This window comes from Coenobita brevimanus, chromosome 82 (assembly GCF_032717465.1).
Source record: "Coenobita brevimanus isolate Jiangsu-jjx chromosome 82, ASM3271746v2, whole genome shotgun sequence".
Classification (NCBI taxonomy): domain Eukaryota; kingdom Metazoa; phylum Arthropoda; class Malacostraca; order Decapoda; family Coenobitidae; genus Coenobita; species Coenobita brevimanus.
Genome location: NC_137035.1, coordinates 8198264 through 8215565, shown reverse-complemented (window position 1 = coordinate 8215565; position 17302 = coordinate 8198264). Strand labels below are relative to the sequence as shown.

General features: G+C 44.5%; 1 protein-coding gene across 1 annotated transcript in view; it reads right to left on the bottom strand.

The window, feature by feature from the left end:
• Positions 1-17302, bottom strand: part of LOC145409678 (uncharacterized) — a 631921-nt gene that overhangs the window by 60110 nt on the left and 554509 nt on the right. The window contains exons 24-29 of the mRNA XM_080280029.1: positions 16740-16979; positions 12669-12887; positions 12291-12515; positions 11620-12105; positions 7725-7920; positions 7466-7605 (exon numbers count right to left, since the gene is read on the bottom strand). Of these exons, the coding sequence (XP_080136155.1) occupies positions 7466-7605; positions 7725-7920; positions 11620-12105; positions 12291-12515; positions 12669-12887; positions 16740-16979 (1506 nt within the window). The remainder of the gene's footprint in view (positions 1-7465; positions 7606-7724; positions 7921-11619; positions 12106-12290; positions 12516-12668; positions 12888-16739; positions 16980-17302) is intronic.

Genomic DNA, 17302 nt, shown 5'->3' with positions numbered 1-17302 from the left:
CAAGGCGTACGCAATGTTCCCGTCCACGTAACAACGAATTCTTATCAGAAATATTACATATTTATGTATTGTACATATGTAGAATTTCCTGCTCTTCATCATGGTTTAAACGTGAAATCGATACATCCAATAGTTTCCGAGTAATTGGCAGAGAAACAGAGAGTATTACTACGAGCATTTTTCAATGGTAACAGCCGGGAAGAGACACTCATTTCCACCGCCTTTTCTCGCACAAAACGTAATATAATGCTTACATTTTGGTATTGATCATACGTAGAATTTAGTGGTATAGATCATGGTTGTTACAGAAAATCGATAAGTCTAATAGTTTTCGAGTAACTGGCCGACAAAGTGAGGTTAGTACTCCGAGCGCTTGTCACTGATAACAAACGCGAGTAAAAAGAAAAAAACCCTCGCTTTTTACCCCCCAAAACGCAACCAAAGGCTTACATTCGGGTATTGATTATACGTAGAATTTAGTGGTATTGATGATGGTTGTAACAGAAAATCGATGTCTAATAGTTTTCGAGTAACTGGCTGACAAAGTGAGGTTATTACTCAGAGCGAATGTCACTGATAACGAATGCGAGGAAAAACATTTCCCTCGCCTTTTACCCCCCAAAACGCTACCAAAGGCTTACATTCTGGTATTGATTACACGTAGAATTTAGTGGTATTGATGATGGTTGTAACAGAAAATCGAAAAGTCTAATAGTTGTCGAGTAATTGGCCGACAAAGTGAGGTTATTACTCCGAGCGAATGTCACTGATAACAAACGCGAGGGAAAAAAACATTTCCCTCGCCTTTTATCCCCCAAAACGCTACCAAAGGCTTACATTTTGGTATTGATCATATGTAGAATTTAGTGGTATTGATGATGGTTATAACAGAAAATCGATAAGTCTAATAGTTTTCGAGTAACTGGCCGACAAAATGATGTTATTACTCCGAGCGCTTGTCACACAACAACCGCTAGGAACAAAAACATTTCTCTCGCCTTTTACCCCCCAAAATGCTACCAAAGGCTTACATTCTGGTATTGATCTTATGTAGAATTTAGTGGTATTGATGATGGTTGTAACAGGAAATCGATAAGTCTAATAGTTTTCAAGTAATTGGCCGACAAAGTGAGGTTACTCTTCCGATCGCTACCAACTTTTACACACACTGTTTTTTCCTTGCACACCTGCCTGAAGACTATGCTACTAACTTTTTTTCCCCCTATCTGTACAGACTGTTACATCTTCCATGGATGTTTTTCTACTGTTATAACCTACTACACATAAACATAACTCTTCTATAGTTACTGCTGTGGAGATTTACTTTCTTTCATATGTGTAATCTGTAGGAGAAAATGGTTATTTGTCTGAAAGTGTGAGAGGTAATGGTAATAGATTATTACATATATCAACAAAATTTGCAGAACTCACTTCCTCCAGGGGTGTTGATCCAGTTAGACCAGGAATTTGAAGATGAGGAGTTATGTAGTGTGTGTGTGTGTGAGTCAGCTTCTCCCTGAGAGTATGAGGCAACGCTATTTTTAGCACACACCACACTTGTTCACGGAAACTCGCAGCTTGTTTGACGTATATTTCATACAATTCCATACGCATTTACACTTTCAGAATCACAATAATTCCACCCCTAAAACACCGGTAATTCTCTCCTCCCGACTTCAGGTTTGCCCCTTCACAACACTCTGTTTCATGCCATACATAACGCCTGCTGGCTCCATAATTTCACCAAGCCATCCACAGTATGTTTCACACAATATATATTTATGCCTTGGCTTCATTTATATACGTATTTCCACTCACGCCATACGGCCTACGGGGGGGCGGAGTGGCGAAACCCCGCTACACTGACCATGCATCTGGCTCCAAGGCCCAACGATTGCTAACGGCCAGACTTGCTTTTCAATACATATATGTATGTTCCATCGACAATATCACGTCACTATATGTTCACATACAATGTATTATCTCACTGAGTCAATAGGGCCTTTGCCTCGAGTGAGAGGGGGAGAATTATGGACGATTTAAAGGGAACCACGAGCTGTCAAACACCACCGCCTGACTGCTCAACAAACACTGAGGTTGGAGGGAGCGGGCTGAGGTAGATAAGGCAAAGCAGCGTTGCCAATGACTTACCTCTAGAGAGCTTTGGCGACCCTATGACGCGCCCAAAAATCACGCAAATTGGCCAATAAGTTTTTTTCTGGCGAATATTTTTGTGCCTAAACCACGCGATTCGAGTGACTGTGCCAGACCTAATACAAGGCGACGTCACGCAAATCGAGTGAGTCTGGGAGGGTTAATAATATAGTGCCCCACAAATCTTCACTGCCTCCTGAGTCCCATACCTCCCAGTTCACCTCTTTACAATTAAAGTTGTCCATTAAAATTATATTGTTGCTTTTCTTAATCATTTTCTGTAGATACCAGGCCATGTCTGACAACATCTGGTATTCATCATCATTCCATGCTCTGGTATTAGGGGAAACATACACTACCACAATATCTCTCTTGCCATTCTCTCCAGTTTCCCTAATTTCATATTTATCACTTCCGCCCTGCCCTCTCCCATTTCCACAGTATCTACATTTATGTTGTTCTTCACTGCTATCATCGCTCCTCCTCCCATTTTTTCTTTTCTGCTTCTTCTCCACAGTGTGTGTGTGTGTGTGTGTGTGTGTGTGTGTGTGTGTGTGTGTGTGTGTGTGTGTGTGTGTGTGTGTGTGTGTGTGTGTGTGTGTGTGTGTGTGTGTGTATTCTTACCTAATTGTTCTTACCTAATTGTATCTTTACAGGAATGAGTCAAGCTCGTACTGTCCCGTGTCTTAAACCATATTTATCATACATATCCTTAAATTTGTGAATTGTTTTGGCACACACTATTTCATTCGGTAGTGCATTCCATTGATCAATTGCTCTGTTTGGGAAACTGAATTTCCTTAAGTCTTTATCACCTCTCTTCTTATGCAGTTTTTTCCAGTGTCCTCTTGCTGATGCTTCTCCATATGTTAAGTAATCATTATGTCTATTTTCTCCTTTCCTGATATGCACTTATATAGCATTATCATGTCACCTCTTTTCCTTCTCTCCTGTAGTGTTGGTAGATTCAGTTTATTTAGTCTTTCTTCATAGCTTAGGTCCCTTAAGCTTGGTATCCATCTTGTAGCAGCCCTTTGAACTTTTTCAATCTTGTCTATATGCTTTTTGAGATGAGGACTCCAGACTATTGATGCATATTCCAGGGTTGGTCTAATGAATGATGTTATTATCCTTCTTAGCATGTCTTCATTTATGTATGTGAATGCTATTCTCATATTTGCAAGCAGTGTATACATGTTCCATACCTTCTCGCTGATGTGGTCAGCCGGAGATAGTCTGTTATTGATAATCACATCTAGGTCTTTCTCTCTTTCTGATGTGTATAGGGTTTTATTTCCTAACTTATAATCCCAATCAGGTCTTTCTCCACTTTTACCAAATTTGATTACATGACACTTGTCCACATTGAATTCCATTTGCCATGTACTACTCCATTCATGAAGTTTATTTAATTCTTCTTGTAGCTCCCTACAAGAGTCTGTGCTAGTAATTCTCCTTTGTATCTTTGCATCATCTGCAAACATATTCAGATAGCTCTCATTTCCAGTCTTACTGTTTATATCATTTATGTACACTAAAAACATGATTGGTGCCAGCACCGAACCCTGTGGTATTCCACTAGTCACTTCTTTCCATGATGAGTAGTTTCCTCTTAGTACTGTCCTCATTTCTCTTTTTATGAGAAAGTCTTGCATCCAACAAAACAGTTTGCCTCGAATTCCTCCTTGATGGTACAGTTTCCATAAAAGTCTTTGGTGTGGTACTGTGTCAAAAGCTTTCTTGAAATCTAAATAGATACTGTCCACCCATCCTTCCCTTTCCTGTATTGTGTTTGTTACTCTGTCATAGTAGCTCAACAGATTAGTAATACATGATTTTCCTTTTCTGAAACCAAACTGTCTTTCTGTTATCATACTGTGTTCTTCTAGATGATTTACCCAAGCTTTTCTTATAAGTTTTTCTAATACCTTGCTTACAACACTGTTCAGTGATACTGGTCGGTAGTTGAGAGGATTTTGTCTACTTCCTTTCTTGAATAAGGGGACTATATTTGCTTTTTTCCAAATATCAGGTAGTTTCCCTTGACTCAAGGATTTCTTGAAAATTATAAATAATGGTTTACTTAACTCCTTTGCACATTCTCGTAATACCCAACATGAAATTTCATCAGGACCACTTGCTTTTCCTCTGTCTAATTTACTTAACTCCTCCTGTACTACTTTTTCTGTTATTTGTATATCTGGTAGTATGTGTGGACATGCGTGTTCCACATAGTCCCTCTCAAAATTTTTTTCTTCTGTAAAAACTAATTGGAAATTCTTATTTAGTGCTTCACAAAGATCTTTCTCTTGTGTATAAGTGATTCCCTCGTCAATAATGGATTGTATTATATCTTTTACTTTGGTTTTGCTTCTGATTTAGCTGTAAAACAGCTTTGGTTGATCACTACTTTTATTTATTATATCCTCCTCAAACTATTTTTGGGCTTCCCTCCTTGTTCTTGTATAGTCGTTTCCTGCCTGTTTGTAATTATTATACGCCCTTTCACTATTGTGTCTTCTGTATCTATTCCACAACAAATCTCTTCTTTCTTTTGATTTTTTACATTCTGTATTGAACCATTTCTGTATTTTCTTATCTGCTTCTTTGTGCTGTGGGATGTACTTCTGGACTCCTATTTCATAAAATTCACAAAAATTTTTATATACAGCATTTAAATCTTGTCCTCTAAGCTCATTTTCCCAATCAACTTCTAAGAAATACTTCTTTAGGTCTTGATAATTTCCCTTTTTATAGTTTAGGCTCTTTTTGTAACTGTCATTGCTGTTTACTATGTCATATGCTATCCTGAAGTTATAATTTAGTACTGCATGATCGCTTTTGCCGAGTGGAGGGTGATATATTAAACTGTCAATGTCATTTTCTTGCCTAGTAAATATTAGATCTAGCACTGAAGGTACATCAAGTCCTCTTTTTCTGGTGGTTTCCCTCACATGTTGCGTTAAGAAAAACTCTTGTACGAGATCCAGGAGCTTTTGGTCCCAACAGCTTTCTTGGCTATTTATATCTAGAGTATTCCAATTTATTTTTGTATTGAAGTCCCCAGTTAGTATAATTCTTTCTGATTTCTCTTCCATTTTATGTAGCAATGATGTTATACTCTGAATTGTACTCTCTGCCAGGTCCTCATATTCGTCTCTTTCCCATGTGTTTGATCTGGGTGGCATGTACAAATTGGCTACAATTACTTTACCTTCAGATGTGTCGATCTCTACTGCAATCAGTTCTACTTGTGATGGTATATCTAGGTTTATACCTGTGAGTGTGTGTGTGTGTCCTGAACAGCCACTAAACAATGTAATTCAGTGCAAACACAAACCATGGGGTTTGAAAAAGGGGTAGTACTAATGAAGAAGCTCATGTGCACTGTGAAAACAAGGAAAAAGCCCACTGGCTACACCACACTCCTTACACAAGACGTCTGTGCTTTGGTGTGTGTGTGCGCGCGCGCGTGCACACACACACACACACACACACACACACACACACACACACACACACAATATATATAAGAAAAATATGTGGATATTGATATGTAAACAAACCATAGGGGAAAAAGGGTGTACTGTTGAAGGGGCTGATGTGTACTGTGGAAAATAAGGAAATAAAGTATGTTAACACCACAGGTAGTAATAAAAATGAGAGAGAGAGAGAGAGAGAGAGAGAGAGAGAACATCGGTGGGAGATGGGAGAGACAAAGACGGGGATAAGGTCAAGGCCATTTCCACAGGACAGGTGAAGGTATGGGATACACGGACAAAGGCGGGGCTGCCATAAATCAAGTGTGCAGAGTGAACTGCACCCACTTCCTGATTCTAATAAATCTATTTCCATACTCATGAGATGTTATTATAGAAGAATACTGACAATCTGTTGTCGGATGAGGTCGAGGAAGCCTAATGTTCAAATATTGTGGGTGATATTGGCTGTCACTTCAGCGGGGTAAAGTTTCAGATTTCCTGCATTCCTCGCATTCCTTTGACATCGTGTAGTATGGAATGATTGTAACAGACATGGATGTGGATGAAAGGGTTATGTTCAAGTCACATAGGCACACATACATAACTGTGGATGGGATAACAGCTAGCTAAAATACCATCTTTATTAAATTGTGGCAGCTTATAAAAGGGAGGTTTCACTAAAGAAAGGTCAAGGTTCAGATAAAGTATCCTGCCTTCCTCACATTTGTTTGAAACTGTATAGTACTGAATGATTGTAATAATCATGGATATGGATTAAAGGGTTATGGTCAAGTTATACAGACACACACACAACTGTACATGGGATAATAGCTAGCTGTAAATAGCTGTATGGTTCAACACAGTAGGTACTGTATTATAGTCTCATTATACTTTTTTTTTTTTTCACTCAAAGGCATATAGGAAACATTGGTTTGAATGTCTGACTTTCATTTCCAAGGGCCGTGACAGCTCAGTGGTAGACAATTGACAGTGGTGACTATGAGAGGTGGTGGGCTGTGGAAGTACATCAAGGGTTTCTTATCATTTTGTTTTATTGTTATGCCACGTTCTCAGAGATTATCTTCTTGCTCTCTGAGTATGTGGGTCTGATATTGGGTTCTTTCTAAGACCGGGTCCCGAGCATGCAACCAAAGGAACAGGGCTTAAAAACACAGGCTAACCAGTCTTACATGTATATTACTCACAAAGAATACAGTGACTTTACACAATACAATGTGATTGATCATACACATTATAGGAAGTACAAGGCTCTGAGTCTGAGACTAGTGGGCTAATAAGATAACTGAAAAATGGTGCCCAGGTGTGGGAGGTGTCTCGTCAGGTGTGCGCTCTCTGAAGGGGCGCTGGACCACTATTGTACTCTGGATCGTCAGTGAGGGCTGCTGGGTGGTGTAGAGGGAGGTTTATCACTGGAGGGGCCTCCACTAGGGGCTGGAGCCGAAGAGGTCGAGTAAGCGTGCTGCCTTGCCCCTGCCCTTGGTGGAGGACAATTCGCCAGCTTGTCTAGGGAGGTCTCGGTCGGGAGTTCTGGGGGTATCCCTCTGTGACTGGTGTCTGAGGTCTCGCCTTCATGAGTCCGACAGGGGCTGCCTGCGGTTTTTCCTCCTTCAGGAGTTCGACAGTGACTGGTGACTTAGGGGCGATGGTTGTAGTGAGTGTACCCCCGGACTCACTATAGGGTCACTCCAGACCTCTTCCAACAGTGACTCAGCTGGGGAGCCTGCTCTGCCCCTTGTGGTGCGGGGAGAGTAAGAAGGGCGTCCCACTCGTCCTCTAGAGGAGTGAGGTGAGCAAGGGGCGTGACCCACTTGTCCTCTGGAGGAGTGAGGTGAGCAAGGGTCATGACCCTCTGCAGGTGCCAAGGGTTCAGCAGATGAGGTACGCACGGTGGGCGGGGCCTCCCCGGCGGGCACAGTGGGCACTGCCGCAGTTCTGCTAAGCCCTGGGACTGTAGGCAAGAGGAGCACAGTGGGCATCGCTGCAGTCCTGCTCTGGGCAGGGGCTAAAGGTGAAGGAAGCATGGTGGGTGTTCCCTATGGTGGGTGTTGTCGCGGTCCTGCTAAGCACTGGGACTGCAGGCGAGAGGAGCATGGTGGGTGTCCTCTCCCAGGAAAGCATGGTGGACGTTGCCGTGGTACTGCTCCGGGCAGGGGCTGCAGGTGAGGGAAGGACGGTGGGCATTCCCTCCCTGACAAGCATGGTGGACATCGTCGCGGTCCTGCTGGGGGCTGTAGGTGAAAGGAGCACGGTGGGTGTCCTTTCCCTGATAAGCACGGTGGGTGTCGTTGCGGTCCTACTCAGGGAGTCTGCCGGCACACAGATCCTGCCCCAATTCTGGTGAGTGCTGGTCCAGGTAGAGAGTAATGCGGCAGGGCGCCGTACCTCTCGTGGAATCCGTTGAGGGGAAGAGGGGCACGTGGTTGTTGGGGACGTATGTCTGTCTTGCTCGTTCTCTTCTTGCGCCTCTATTTGGTCTCCCCTTGGTACATCTCATATTTCACCGCGGTCACAGCTGAAGTCACGTCCCCATGACTGGAGATGGTACACGTTAGAGGTAGCAGTCTGGTAGGCTGGCGTGAGGTGTTGGAGGAGGGAGATCCAGTGTTGAGTAGGTATATTTGGCTCCTGGTGGGGTTGGTACGCTATCTCGAGGATGGAGGTGTGTGTGGTCTTCCACAGGAGACACAGAAGTTGTGGTGTCCCTCGGAGGCGTTGTTTGTTTCCCTGGGTAGGGGTCCAGGGCATGTGCTTGGTTTTCATTTCTGAAGGTTCAGTGTGTAGTGACTGGCTGGTGACTCCGCGCTGAATGCTGGAAATTGGTGAGGCGATCTGAATTTTATGAGGTCACGCGGATGGAAAAGTACGGAACTGACACACCTTAATTGAGGCCCCTAATAACATAGCGTACCGAGCGCCACTGCAAGTGAAACTGAGTTAAGTACAGCAAGCTCGCCCCCAACGCGTGGGTTTCGTTCCTAACGTGGCGCGTTCGGCGCAAAAACGCGTAAGTTTTAAATACCCCTTATTTTTCTCCCTAGATCTCCTAAACATGGTCTTTTGCTGTTATCTGCCATTGGTAATAAATATGAAGAACTGTAAGTGGTTACAAGGTTTATTTAATGTTATAACTTACATACAGTACTGCACAGCAAAACTTCAACATACAAATACGTAAACACAAGGCAACAATCCGATGCCGAAACCAATCGGCGTTGGAATGTTGCCTTGTGTTTATGTATTTGTTTGTTGAAGTTTTGCTGTGCAGTACTGTATGTAAGTTATAACATTAAATAAACCTTCTAACCACTTACAGTGCTTCATATTAATTACCAATGGCAGATAACAGCAAAAGACCATGTGTAGGGAGTCTAAGAAGCAAAATGGTTTCGGGACTATTCGCTGTCAAGCCAGTTCGCCATCACAACAATAACAAGACAACGTAGACTTTGATGGATCCCCCTGAAATATAGTTATTAAAGTAATGATTAATTAATAATAAGTATATTTATAAAAGTATTGATTAATTAATATAAGTATATTTATAGAATGATGGGGAATCATCCAGGGTGCGAATTGTCCTGACGGGGAATCGTCCATGTTTTGACGGGGAATTGACATGATGGCGAATTGTCTTGGAACCCACCGATCGTGTGTAATCTATAATTCAGGTTAACTGGTTACAAGGCTTTATTTAATGCTTTAACTTTCTTTAAGTGCTTTAACTTACATGTGCATACCAGAATAGTAAATATTTAACTTACAAATACAGTACTGTACTGTGGAAAAGCAGTACAGGAAATATTTAACAAACAAATAGAAAAGGTAATATTCTGACGCCTATCAGAAAACTGGTTATAAGACTTTATTTCTTGCTTGAATGTTATTTAACTTGCACATAAACTTACCAGAACAGTACTGTAAATATTTAACTTACAAATACAGCACTGAGGAAAAGCAGTATAGCGAATCACATCACGTGACCAAAACAAACCATGCGTGCTGAGCTGATGTTCGAGGATTTGGCCTTTCAAAGACCTCTCTTGCGTAAATTTATAGTTTTCGTAATGGTTCTGTAATCTTACGTTGTCTTATACGTATCCCAGCACTAACCGTGTATAATTGCAAGTGCGTTCGGCGAGAACGTGTTCGGGGCAAGTTTACTGTATACAGCTATGTAGCCCAAACCCTCTTTGATCTGGAAAGCAACCATAAGGTACAGAAAGCAACTGGCATTAGGGTAATATTCCCCTTCTGTAACATGGTCTCACTGCCTGCTTCACCTCTCTGAGTCAACAAGCCTTCATGTTGGTCACAGGATGTACCAAATGCCTCCCAGCAACGTGTTGTCTGGTGTTACCAGATACTAGCATTTCTTTATGCTCACTGTCATGCATTTTTTTTTTAGCATTATTAATTATTGTACCATTATTCTAACACAGTGGAATATTTTAGCATAAAGTGCATGATTTTAAGGGTAAGTTAGCCATAATGTACAGAAAATGTGAAAGGCAGAGAGCTCAGCAAGTCACTGGCAACTGTGATCTGGGAATGTCATGACGTGACGCAGTTTTTTGTTTACCAGACGGCCAAGAACACTACCAGGATTAACTGGCTATTTTCAGAGCTGTTTTAGTGTTTTTTCTCATTGTCTCGAGAACATGAGTGACTCTAGTAGTGAACAAAAAGCTGCTGGTCCTTCTCATAACAGAAAATGAGCTTATCATTATTCCCAAATGGCTAAAATGAAAGATTTCTTTTTTTTATAATGGTTTTTAATTTCTGAAAATAGTATTACATACATCTATTTTGCTTTTGTAAACATTTCCCATTGATATCTTTGGTTGGTTTGATTGTTAAATATGCTTACTGAGACTACGTTTTCTCTCTCAATAACCACACTGTGGAAAAACGCAGCTATTGTTTTACCTTTCAGAATGCTACTAATTTCTCTTCTACCAAGATTAGCATGACATGAAAGTACGAACTTCAAGTTATTAAAAAAAAAAAAAAAAAAAAATATATATATATATTCACTACAGTCGTTCTATTTTATGAAGGCAGTTTGGGTGGGGTGATCTGGGACCTCACACTCTTAGCTCTGTTGTCACCGCCGCCGACACACGTGTAATTATTTGTGCTCACCTCTCTCTCTCTCTCTCTCCCTCTCGCTCTCCTATTTTAAGCTAGTAACTACTTATAAATGAATTTTAAACACTCTATAGATGTAATTCAATAAAAAAGCTATAGTATGGTATGAATCTCATAAGACTTGTCAGCGTTGCTTTTGCAACGTTGTCAGGTGGTGACACGAGGGACAGCCCTGCGTGAGCGGGTCATACTCGGTCAGTCTCCTGCCATGGAAGCTATAAAAAAAAAAAAAAAAAAAAAAAAAAACGCACCTATAGATATTTACCTCAGGGGTGGTGTGGAAAAAAGTCGAGAACAAGAGAAAAAATAAAGAAAATACAATTAGTAGTAGTTAATATAAATATGAGAGAGAGAGAGAGAGAGAGAGAGAGAGAGAGAGAGAGAGACCACATGTGTGGCGATGATGTGGCAACAGAGCTAACAGAGTGAGGTCCCAGAGCGCCCCACCCAAACTGCCTTCATAAAATAGAACGACTTTAGTTCCAAAGTTATGGCATATTGAAAGTTACACAACTTTAACTGTGTTTTTCTCCATTTTCAACATGTGACATTCGGTACACTATGTTATCAGGGGCCTCAATTGTCCTGGTTGGTCTGGGCACTGGAATTTTACTTCCCACCTGATGCATTTTGAGGTTTACGGAGGAGGTTTTTGGTGTGGGGGAGCCAGAGGTGGCTTCTTTGGGTGATGTTGGAACTGGTGGGGGTCGGGGTAAGGATGTTGGTGCATATCTTGCTGGTGGGCGAGAGAGACAGCTGGATCTGGTAGTGGTGGTGGTAAGGACAGGTGTAGGCGGCGAGGAGCTCAAGTCACTAGGTGAAGTGGCTGGGTGTGGGTGGGGGGTTCATGGGCTGGGTGGCGGTGTCTTTGTGTTTGGTGGTGATTGGTGGTTGTGATCCAGGAGGTGAGGTCGCCAGGGGTATATGGGGGGGTCTGTGGGGAGGACGTGGAGCTGGTGTGGGGTATGGTGAAGGACGTGAGTGTGGAATGAGGAGTGAGTGAGGGTGAGGGGTGTGTAGGTGTCAGATGGACGGATCTTGGAGTGGTGGTGGTAAGGACAGACGTAGGCGGTGAGGAGCTCGGGTCGCGAGGTGTGGTGGTCGGGGGTGGGTGTGGGGTTCCTGGGCTAGATGGCGGCGTCTTTGTGTTTGGTGGTGGTGGTGCAGCGGTGGTTGTTGATCTTGGAGGTGAGGTCGTCAGGGGTGTGAGGGAGGTCTGCGGGGAGGATGTGGAGTTGGTGGGAGATATGGTGGGGGACGTGTGGAATGTGGAGTGAGTGAGGGTAAGGAGTGTGTAGGTCTGAGGTAGCATGTGTATGAATTAGTCATGTTGCCAGGGGAGGTGAGTGGTGGTGCAGCTTGCTCGGTGGGAGAGTGGGTGCGGCGTGGTCAAGAGGCGGCGGATGAGGTTGGTGGTGAGGGGTGGAAGAGACACACGTGGCGATTTTGGTATGTACGTGGAGTGTTGTGATATTGGATGGTTACCTGGTAGGGGTTGGGAACGTTGATGATTGTGTAGGGTCCTGAGAATCGGGGTGTTAGTTTGTTAGGGATGGGTAGTTGGGCCACCATAACTGAGTCACCAGGCTTGTAAGGATTGATGGGGGTGATGTCAGGTTGAAGTTCTTGTTGGTTTTGTAGGTGATGCAGTTGGCACTCGAGGTGGTGAAGGGGGTCGGACGTGGGGGACGTGGAGGGGGACTGTAGGTGCTGTCAGAGTGGTAAGAGATGGAGAGTTTCTCTGAACACTCATTCATGAAAGGTAATGCCGTCTTCTCTGGGACAGGTGTTCATTCCCCACTGCACAATTTTTACATGGGCTGACCAGTCTTCGTTTTGTGTTTCTTCTACTCTGGCTCATACTTGGTTGAGGAGGGTATGGTGACTTCTTTCGCATATCCCGTTTCCCTGTGGCCAGCATGGAGAAGAGTGAGACAGCTTGTACCCGAAGATGATGGCGAGTTCTTTCCATATTTTGCTGGCAAACTCCGGGGCGTTGTCAGAGTGAAGGGCCTGGGGAATGCTGAGGTAGGGAAAAACGTGGTGGACGAGGGCATTGGCCACGGCAACAGCGTGGTGCTCCTTGGTTGGGCAAGCAATCAGTAATTTAGAATAGGTGTCCACGAAAGTTATGATGTACTTGCAGCCTGCTTTAGGAAGGAGGGGCCCGACTACATCTACGGACAAAAGTTGCCATGGCTTGTGAGCAGTGATGTTTCCTGAAGGGCCTGGCGTCTGTGTCACGTCCTTTCCTAGTGCACAAGCATGGCAGGCCTGTATGACTTGTTTGGCGAAGTTGGAGGGGCCAGGAGTCCAGTACATATCGTTAAATATTTACAGGAGTTTCTTGGTCCCTAGATGTATGCTGTTGTCTGAGTGTGAGTCATCATTTCAAGGACGTTGACAAGATCGAGCACTATATGTCCAGTATGGGTGAATAGGTGGTTGCCCAGTCAGTGTAGCTTACAGAATATTTGAGGCGTTGAGAATAGTACTGACGTAAACGCCATATATAAACAATGGAGAAAAACACAGTTAAAGTTTTGCAATCTTCAGACTGTGATAACTTTATAGTGGGATATGATAGGAAGCTCGTGTTTCTTTTAAATTGAAGCTCTATTACAGGGCTTTCCATACAGTAATACATTCATATACAGTAATCACTCCAATATCCGGATCAATAGAGCCATCGGTAGGTTCGGATATTGGTTTTGTCCGGATATTGGGCCCCAGCTTATGGACTTGTACTTACGGACCCTAACACAGAGAAACACCTATACAACTCCCTCCGGACATGCATAGCACCTATTTAACACCCAAATCACACCAATAAGGCACATAAATGACTGAAATAAATGCAATAGACACATAAAATGTGGGTTTAGAAGTATGTTCATACATTAATAAACATTCTGGTACTTATGGACTCTAACCGAACCTAACCTAACCGAACCTAACCGAACTCTGAAAAACACATTCCTACTGCACATGCATGAGGTAAGTTTAGTATGGAAAGAAGTACAGTATGACACTTTCTGGTAAGTATAGTATGGGAAAAAATACAATATGAAACATTCTGGTAAATATAGTATGGAAAATAGTACAACATGAAACATTTTGGCTACTTACAGCAAGTCCCTGGCCACCTCGATGAATAACCGCCTCCTCTCGGACTCTGACAGTAAGAACGATTTCCTGAAGCACTTGCACTACACTCTTCCTGAAGTCTTGCACTGAACTTAGTCACTAACACACAGAAGTCCGTTCTTTTCACAGTGTTCACTTTAGTCCAAATAATGTTCCATTAAATTCTAAGTGTTGCACATTAACTTTTCCCAAGTTTTTTAAGTTTCCAAAGCCAAAACAAAGAAGGTTAGTTACGTTAAATTTCTTTTCTACTTAGTCTTTTCTCCCAACTTGAAAACCTTAACACAACACACCGTTTTTTTCACTGCACAACACTCAAAATTCCCGTGTGGTCTAGTGGAGAAGTTCTTGCTGTTTATTCACTGTCAGAGCCCGAGAGTATCACTGGCAGGCGTCCAAGGGGTGCATCGGTGGGTAGTGGTGATGGCGTACCGACTACAGAAGACTCTGAAGACAGCCGCAAACTCACGTCGAGCGGTGACTCCACTGTAGCTGATGTGCTGGGCTGTGGCTCGGAGCATGAGGGCCTGTCTTGGGGAGGCAACGGAGTGGAACCAGGGCTTGGCACAGCGGGGGTCACGGGCCTGAAAAACTGTCAATCGTTGACTGACGCAAGGACCGACGATTCTGGCGATTGATGATGCGCTGCCGGAAAGCACGCACTTCCTCCACGAGTCCCAAGGGCCCCATCTCCCTGTCGCAGTCCGGGTGTTCCAGGTAGTCTAGGACAAACTCTAGATGTTCCCGGAGTGCGCTCAGCTTGGGGATGGCTGGAGTAGTGTCCTGCTGGGCGGAGTCTGCATCATCATCGCCTTCGTCGTCGGAATCTTCAAGTTCGGGACTGACACCAGCAACCGAAGACGCGATCTCGATATCAGACAACGTCTGATACCCAGGATCGCCCTCGTCGTCGTCCAACCACTCACGAACATCGTCCACATCAACATCGTCGCCGTGCGTACGAGCCGTGCATGGAAGTCATCCACGCCAAACCCTAGGGAAATCGTTCTCCACATCTGTTCCGAGAAGCAGACGAGACCAACCATTTTCAAGAGTTTTCACAGGGACTTCCTTCCATGCACTAGCCCAGTTGTACAGCGCAGACTTGATGTTGTAGCGGCGAAGGTTTTCCAAAGTCCGCTTGCCTCGAGTGTCACGTCCTTCCCTGCGCTCGTCCTCGTCCTCGAGAACCACCATCACCTCGTCCAGGAACTTCCGACGGTACAGGCGCTTTGTTGCCACGATCACTCCTTGGTCCATTGGTTGAATGAGAGCAGTCGTATTAGGTGGCAGAAACATGCACCTAATACGGCCATTCTCAGCAACCAAGTCCTTGTCGCACGGGTGGGCAGGTGCATTGTCGAGGAGAAGGAGAGCCTTTACCTGGTCGCGAGGAATTCCCAGTGTCTTCGTCTGGTAATGTATGGCCTCCTTGACGAAGTGATGGTGGAACCAGTCTTTGAAAATCACAGCTGTGAACCATGCTTTCAAAGAATGGTACCATACGACAGGAAGGACATCCATCACCCCACAAAGGCACCGAGGCTGCTTTGCACGGCCAACAATAACGGGCTTAAGCCGGTGCATGCCGTTAGCATTGGCACAACACAAAGCAGATATCCGTTCCTTAGAAAGCTTGCGGCCAGGTACACGCTTCTCCGTCTCATCGGCGAGAGTGTTCGTTGGCACCGAGCGATAGAATAGGCCAGTTTCGTCAGCGTTATAGACTTGACCGAGAGTGAGGCCCTCCCTGTCGATCAAGCCTTTCACCTTGTGCCGAAACTCGTCCACTCCATCCCGTAGCGTCCAATGCTTCGCCATGTGCTACGGTTAGTAAGGCCATGTCGCAACTTGAACGCGAAGAGCCAACCCTCGGATGCCTTGAAGTCTAGGGAGTCGTGAAGCCTTGCAAACTTCTCAGCAGCAGCCTTCAGCTCCGTTCCACGTACCATCACACCAGCTGCACGTTGCTGTCGATACCAAATCAACGTGGAGCGGTCGATCTCTGCATACTTGGGAGTAAACATAACCTTCCTCTCCACGTTGCGTTTGCTTCTCGACGAGAAGTCAGCCGTGTACTGCATGAGCTTGTCTCGGGAACGCTTGATATCAAACAAAGTCGACCGGGCCAGGTTGAACTCGCGGTAGAATGCGAGAGGAAGACCAACCCGCATCACCCCCCCCCAATATCTCCCGTTTCTTCTCCAGAGTCAACACCACTCTCTTCCTTTTCTCAGGAGGCGGGGCCATCATCACACACACTAAGAGTAGGGCAGAGAGCAGCAGGAGGCCTTGCAGCAAGTACGGCACCACCACAAAAGCGAGCACGTGGGCAGCCATTACGAAGAGCGCAGGTCCAGTCGCGGTGAGAGACAGGCGGGAAGTGGGGAGGATGCAGCGGCGCTCTATCGGACGTCGGAGGAATGACGAACCAAAACAATGCTCTCACGCGGCGCGCGCGGCAAGTTCAAATTACGGACGGCAAAAAATCGTTTTTTTTTCCAATTTTTTTGGATTTTCGGACCATTTTGGGAATGTTTGATCCCAGGACGATAAGGTTCGGTTAGTGGGGATGTTCGGTTATTGGGCGTCCGGATATTAGAGTGATTACTGTACCACAATCTGAACATTGCCACATTAACTGCATTTTTCTCCATAGGTAGATCTTAAAAAAAAAAAAATTTTACGTAAAATCACCGGATTTTGCACATACATTATGTTGATAATAGGAAAACAAAGAAAATGTATAATTTTGGTGTTGATTGTTTGCACTCCGAGAGCGCATACCTCCCGAATGATTGGCATGGTAATTGTGTCAAAACATCCGTCTCGACATGGTTCCCCAACACTACGAGCTGGAACATGGCGGCCACTGACCCTACTCACATACACTTCACCTAGATTGCGTCTCTTTTTCACCACGTTTGACCGCCACTCACTGCACTGGGGCCCTCTTTTTCTACTTAGAGGCACTCCAGGGTCATCCTCACTCTCCGTTGAATCACTCATACCGCCGGCACAAACGTTCTTACGAACGCACACAGAAAAAAAGGAAAATCAATAAATTTCAGTGTGGTGGGGAGGGAGGAGGTAAGACGACTGTGGTGGTCGGGGAGAAGGGAAGAGGCGAGAACGGGGCGTCATCAGTCACGGGAGCTCGTTCCCGCCTCCCATTGGCTGCTCAGCCCCGCGTCTTCTGGCACTGGCGGATACGCTCACGCAGGTAAACTCTGAGTGCAATTTTTCTGGGTGAGCCCATAGGGTCGGTAATACCTTCAATACTATAGGGATTTCCACCGTGTTGCGAGTTGTCTTCTGACTACTCGGTTGTGTGTCTAGGCACAGGAGGA